The 5,894-nt window shown below is 47.3% G+C and overlaps 1 protein-coding gene across 5 annotated transcripts; it reads right to left on the reverse strand.

Moving 5' to 3' along the window:
- Positions 1-643: 643 nt before the first annotated feature.
- LOC125545948 (UV-stimulated scaffold protein A homolog) lies at positions 644-4,453 on the reverse strand. Of its 5 annotated transcripts, XR_007300359.1 has the most exons (4): positions 4,145-4,453; positions 1,832-4,044; positions 1,139-1,378; positions 644-934 (listed from the first exon to the last, which is right to left on the reverse strand). XR_007300359.1 is itself a non-coding variant. In XM_048710005.1 (2 exons), the coding sequence occupies exons 1-2, from the start codon at positions 4,379-4,381 to the stop codon at positions 2,161-2,163; spliced, it is 2,121 nt and encodes a 706-aa protein (XP_048565962.1). In that variant the 5' UTR covers positions 4,382-4,453; the 3' UTR covers positions 1,547-2,160. The 5 variants fall into 5 exon arrangements, 1 of the variants encoding a protein (XP_048565962.1); XR_007300360.1 differs by having other exon boundaries at positions 644-1,339; XR_007300358.1 differs by having other exon boundaries at positions 644-1,378.
- Between the last annotated feature and the right edge of the window lie 1,441 nt (positions 4,454-5,894).

Below are 5,894 nucleotides of genomic sequence, written 5' to 3' on the forward strand. Positions count from 1 at the left end.
ATCCTTTCAGTTAAAAAGGTCATTCAGCAGGAAGTCAATGGGGCGGGTGCACAGCGACCCAAAGCACCCCCACCGAGCTTCATGAAAATTCATGTTGATGCTAGCATTGCAAGAAACCAGAGCAGAGGAGCTGCCTCAGCCGTGTGCAGAGATGCTAATGGGAATTATGTTGGAAGCTCCTCGCTGGTCATCGAGGGATTAAGCAATACTACAACTATGGAAGCAATTGCTTGCAGGGAGGCTCTCTCCTTGGCAGATGATCTGATGCTACAGAACTTTGTTGTGGCGTCTGATTCGAAGCAGATTGTGGATGAGATCAATAATGGTGCCAATGGTGTACACGGAGCCATTTTATCAGAGATAAAGAATAGGGCTCTTTTGTTTAACTGCACTTTTACTTTTGAAGGCCGAGCGGCTAATCGCGACGCCGATAGGTTAGCCAAGTTTTCAAACTCTTTAGATCAGGGAAGACATGTTTGGTTGTTGCAACCCCATGATCCGATTGTAATGCCACTCCATGTGGAGTTTGATCAATAAAACTTGGTGATACCCCTCAAAAAAAAACCTGCAGTGTATGCAGAAGGAAAAAAAAGATGCATACATCTGGATCTACACAACCCGCCTAGAGACAGCAACAACAAAGTGTGCAATCAGTTTTTATATGCAAGCACATCTTCAGTCCGCAACAGAAATTGTGCTACAAATTGTGTTAAGACCATTGTGCAATAATGCGCAGAAATCAAACAAAGAACAGGTTACATAGAAAGTATAGTACAAGGGGGCGAACCATACATGCCAGAGAGCAACGAAATAGTTTGTCAGGATTTTTTTCACAACCAAAGCACATCTTCAGTTCACATCTTGAGCAGCCATGGTGAGCCACCAAGCACATCTTCAGTTCATGACAGCAGTGTTGCGACAAATTGTGACCATTCTGCAGTCATGCCCAGAAATCCGGCAACAAACAAGTTACAAGACATTGCAAAATTACAAAGCTTATGGAGAAGAACAGTGAGGCACAACATATACTAAGACTCAGTTGCTGGGTTAAATACAGAACAGGGGAAAAAAAAGTTGAGCTGACATTATCTACTACAGAAATTAAGAACCACACTGCACACAAGACGGCAGTACCAACCTAAACACTGGAGCATATCCTCAGTGTGCTTTCACTGCCACTGATTTGGGAATGCTTCCCTGTAGGTCATATCCTCAGTATTAGAAGCTTCTCTTATTGTTGCATCCCTAGCACGACCATTTAGTAGCCTCCCTGCAATCCTATCTTTTGCAGTAACTTTCTTCTTCAGCATTGATGATAGTGTAGGTTCCTTCATTTTACCTAGACGTCGACCACGTCGGCCCAATGTTCCAAGCACATCTTCAGTTCACGATGGCAGTCATGTTAAAAATTGTGAACATTCTTCAGTAATGCCCAGAAATCAGGCAACGAACAAGTTACAGGACATTGCAAAATCACAGTGCTTATGGAGAAGAACAATGAGGCACGACATATACTCAAAGACTCAGTTGTGCTGAGCTAAATACAGAACGGGGGAAGACAGGTTGAGCTGGCATTATTTACTACAGAAATTAAGAACCACATTGCACACAAGATGGCAGCACCAAGCTAAACTGTGGGGCATTGGGTACACATCTGATAGCTAACAGTAATTCCATTGCAGAAGATGCAACCTAGAGTCAACCTGTTTATTGCCCGGTACAAGCCAAGGCAAAACCAAGATAACAGAACAGAAGAGCAGAGAGAAAACAGAAACCCTCTCTTAGCATTGGAAACAATAGATATCAATCATCCGGTTTATCGTCGCCTCACCTGAGCTGTTGTAAGGCCAGTTCAGAATATCGGATGTTGATGGTGTAGCTCCAGAGAAGCTGGATGATCGTGGAAGGACGGTCGGCAACAAGGACAAACTGCTTGGCATGCTTCACAAAATCGACGGCTTTCGGTTTATTGGTGCCTGTTCTGACTTGGATTCCCAATCCGACTGCCAGAACAAATGGTATAGGACTTTCTTTTCTGAATTTTTCCATGAACAGTCTGGAAGCAGCTTCAGAGCCCTGCGTACTTCAAGCACCTCAAGCGCACAACAGCACAACATAACGAAACCGTTAATTATGAAGAAAGACCTACTCAGGGTGCTTTCACTGCCACTGATTTGGGAATGCTTCCCTGTAGGTCATATCCTCAGTATTAGAAGCTTCTCTTATTGTTGCATCCCTAGCACGACCATTTAGAAGCCTCCCTGCAATCCTATCTTTTGCAGTAACTTTCTTCTTCAGCATTGATGATAGTGTAGGTTCCTTCGTCTTACCTCGACGTCGACCACGTTGGCCCAATGTTCCAGAGGGCTGGTCATATGCTGCCGCTGAGTGGGGCGTTGAAGCAATAGCCGATTGCCGCAGAACATCTTCATTGTGCTGGCGGATTCTCGCACGCTGGGCTCTTTCGCGTGCTTTGTCGTCCATATCCCTTTTCCGAACATTCTTAACTGCTTGCATCGCCAGCTGGTCCATTGTCATTTTACTCAGATCATGTGCTCCATCGATGTCGGTGGTATCATTATTTATGTTTCTCATCTTTGAAGTAGAGGGCTCCTGACCCTCCAGTGTACTTTCACTATCACTGCCTCCATTTGTCTTAGTAATCGGATTTCCTCCTGCCTCACGAATGTCTACTTTCTGCTCAAGCAGATCGCCTCCCGCATCAGAACTGCCATCAATTCTGCCAATTGGATTTCCTCTTGCATCACGTGGGATGATGGGCCCATGAAAAGGGCATATCTTGAGATCCCTTCTCTGGCAAAGACCTCCTTTCTTCAGAGGTGCATGACATGGTAGGATCTCAACTGGCTCTTCTTTATAAACAGAATGGTGAACATTTAACTCTGCAATCTTTGCTGCAGGTATAACAGCATCATTATCCATCCTACCCCAATGGCTCTCGAGCTCAAGCCCCCTCTGGTTTACATGTGCATCCATATTTGAACCCCACCGGTCCAAGACAGAGCTCCATGATACCAAAGGGGCTTCGGCAAGGAGCCTTTTTCTCTCTGGATCCATCTCCTGAGATCTATTACCGTCATTTGGCACGTCACCACTGCCTCCTTTCACCATGCTCTTTCCCTTCCTATTGTCCTTGCTGGAACCTGCAACATCTAGAGTGCTCACAACTCTAGGAGGACTAGGAACTTCAATCTTTCCCTCCACCCAATCTTCTTCGTCTTCCTCCTGAACATCCTTCTTCCTACGAACATTATCAAGATCGAGACCAAGCTCATTGCACTGGCCTCTTACAGCGCGTATTTCATTCTTAACATCGATGAATTCCTTGAGGGCAGAATCTCTGAATCGATTATCTGCAAGATTGACCCTGACAAGCACAGATATCCAATCCTGAATGGTGCTGAAATGCTTCGATACAAGGAGCCGGTACGCCTCCCTCAATGCATCGAAAACTGCCTCATTTTCCTGAGTTTCAGGCACCCACTGCCCGGCCATCAACGACGCTGTCCTGATACTCCGCATCGCCATCGAAGCAATCTCCTCCTCCTCGTCATCATCGTCTGCATAACGCTCGAATTTCTCATACTCAGCCCGGATGATGTCCAGCCCGTTGCCGATCTCTTGGATGGTGGACCGGATTTCAGCCTTTATGGATTCAATCGTGGACCGCAACTGTTCGACCTTGGCAGTCAAGATCTCCTGCGTGCGTGCCTCCCGCGCGGCACGGGCCTCGACGGCCGCGCGGAGACCGGGGAACTGGATGCGCGCGGACGACTTGAGGTAGTCGACAGCGAGACGGAGCTGGCGGTAGTGCACGCCGAAGAGGTGGTGCCAGCGCTCGAGCGCCTGGATGGCGGCCTTCCGGAGCGTGGCGGCGGAGGCGGCGGGCGGCGGGAGCTGCTCGTTGGTGCGGAAGCCGACGGCCAGCGGGACGAACCCGTCGAGCGTGTCCGCGAGGAGGGTGCGGAAGAGCTTGGAGCGCATGAAGAGCTCGTCGACGATGCTGAAGGCCAGGAGCCGCACCTGCGCACGCACAAACAAAGGGGGGAATTTTAACATCAGCCCGGCCGGCAGGGGCCTAGGGGTGGGGGAACCGGAGATCCGGGGGGAGGGGCTTACGCACGTGGGAGTGGGGCTTGGCCATGAGGGAGAGGAGGAGGCGGAAGGCGTCGCGGACGGCGCCATCGGAGGCGCGCGCCGAGGACTTGATGGCGCGGAGGAGCGCGGGGTCGACGGAGGGGGCCGTGGTGGAGGTGGCGCGGTCGATGAGGGCAGCGACGGAGGAATCCGCTGCCGGTGTGGAGGGGGAGGCGCTCGGGCCCTGCTCCGACGACGGCGGCCGGCCGGAAGAACGCGGCATGGCGGCGGTTTGGTGTGGTGGCGTGGCGGGCGGAGAGCCGGGCGCTGATTGATGGGCGATTTGATAATTTGCCACCCCTTACTTCCCCCTTTCATAATTTGCCATCCATTGTCTCAATGACGGGCGGGCGGTGAGCTGCCGTTCGCCGGGCCGGGCCGGTTCGTCCGAGTCAGTTCGTTCAAGGGGGGTTGTTGGACCGGAACGAGAGGGTAAGGGTGTGTTTGGTAGTACTGTAGTTCTCACCACTAAAAAAACATAGCATTGTTGTTCCCTTCGAGACATGCTGAGTACATGCATTCGCTGTTGTTTGGTAGCGGTATATGTGCTACGACATGATGAGCCGAGGTTTTGTTCGACAGCATGCATGGTAGAAAAAATTGAATTTTGAATATTTTTTGAATGGTGAACAAAAATTTATATACATTTTGGAATTCCTTTATTTATAAAATTTTAACAATTTATGGAATTCTGAATTTTAAAAAAAACTAAGCATTGGGAATTCTGAACATTTTTCAGAAATATATTTGTTTTGAAATTCCAAACATTTTTAAATTATGAATTGTTTTTATTTTTTTGAAATTTCCATTATTTTAAAAATAAAATAAAAAATGGAATTCCATTTGTGTGAATATCTAAACAAATTCTAAATACTTTTAGAAAAACTAATCAAAATTTGAAATTCTGATTTTTTGAAATTTTTTTTAAATAATTGAAATTCTGACATTTTTGGGAATTTAGCAAATTTTAGAATTATGAACAGTTTTTGAAAATTTAAACCAATTTTGGAATTCTGAACATTTTTTTTAGAATTTAAACAAAGTTTGAAATTCTAAACATTTTTCGAGAGTCAAGGCGAGCACCCTATATGGGCGTGCTCAACTCAACATGGTTGAGACACCTTTTGCATGAGATGGGCATAGTCGAGGTGAGCCCAGACGCCCCGCCACACAGGCAAAAGTGGATTCTATAAAGAATTTTTGAGCTCATGCCCCCTCCATGCACCCTACCAGACACACCTAGAGTGTTGTCGATGTCGATGGTGTACTTCGAGCCGGGAGCTCCTATTCCACGCGCTGCACGTGTATAGAAGGGATTAGCAATTTATCATCATATCCTAAAAAAGAACCAAAAAACAGGGCTTCTCATAGCAACATGGAGTAGGTCCACGTATCTACCTCCCACCTCATCTTTTTTGCTAGCATTATCCTTTCTTCGCAACAACAATAGCTAGCATCAGAAAAGGCCCAAGAGATCAAAACCGGACAAGAATGGAAGGAGAGAGATAGAAAATCGAGTGAATTAAAATTACCTGGTGCACTTCTTGTAGCTTCCTTATAGTGATGGCGGCTTCTAGTTGCAAAATGTCGATCTCAGCTCTCCGACATCTATAGCCGAACAACTAAGTTGCTTTTCACCATGCCTCTCATCTTTCTGACACGCACCTGTCGTCTCTACTGGATTTGGGGCTGGTGGGGAAGGCCTCTTGGGAGGTCGAGGCTGAGCGGCTGAAATA

This window comes from Triticum urartu, chromosome 3, assembly GCF_003073215.2.
Source record: "Triticum urartu cultivar G1812 chromosome 3, Tu2.1, whole genome shotgun sequence".
In the NCBI taxonomy this organism is placed as follows: domain Eukaryota; kingdom Viridiplantae; phylum Streptophyta; class Magnoliopsida; order Poales; family Poaceae; genus Triticum; species Triticum urartu.

Excerpts from the sequence above, each read along its gene's own strand:
- LOC125545948 (XM_048710005.1), bottom strand. The coding sequence starts at position 4,381 with ATGCCGCGTTCTTCCGGCCGGCCGCCGTCGTCGGAGCAGGGCCCGAGC. Across the intron at positions 4,045-4,144 it reads TGGCCAAGCCCCACTCCCAC|GTGCGGCTCCTGGCCTTCAG; the intron begins GTGCGTAAGCCC and ends GTGCGTGCGCAG.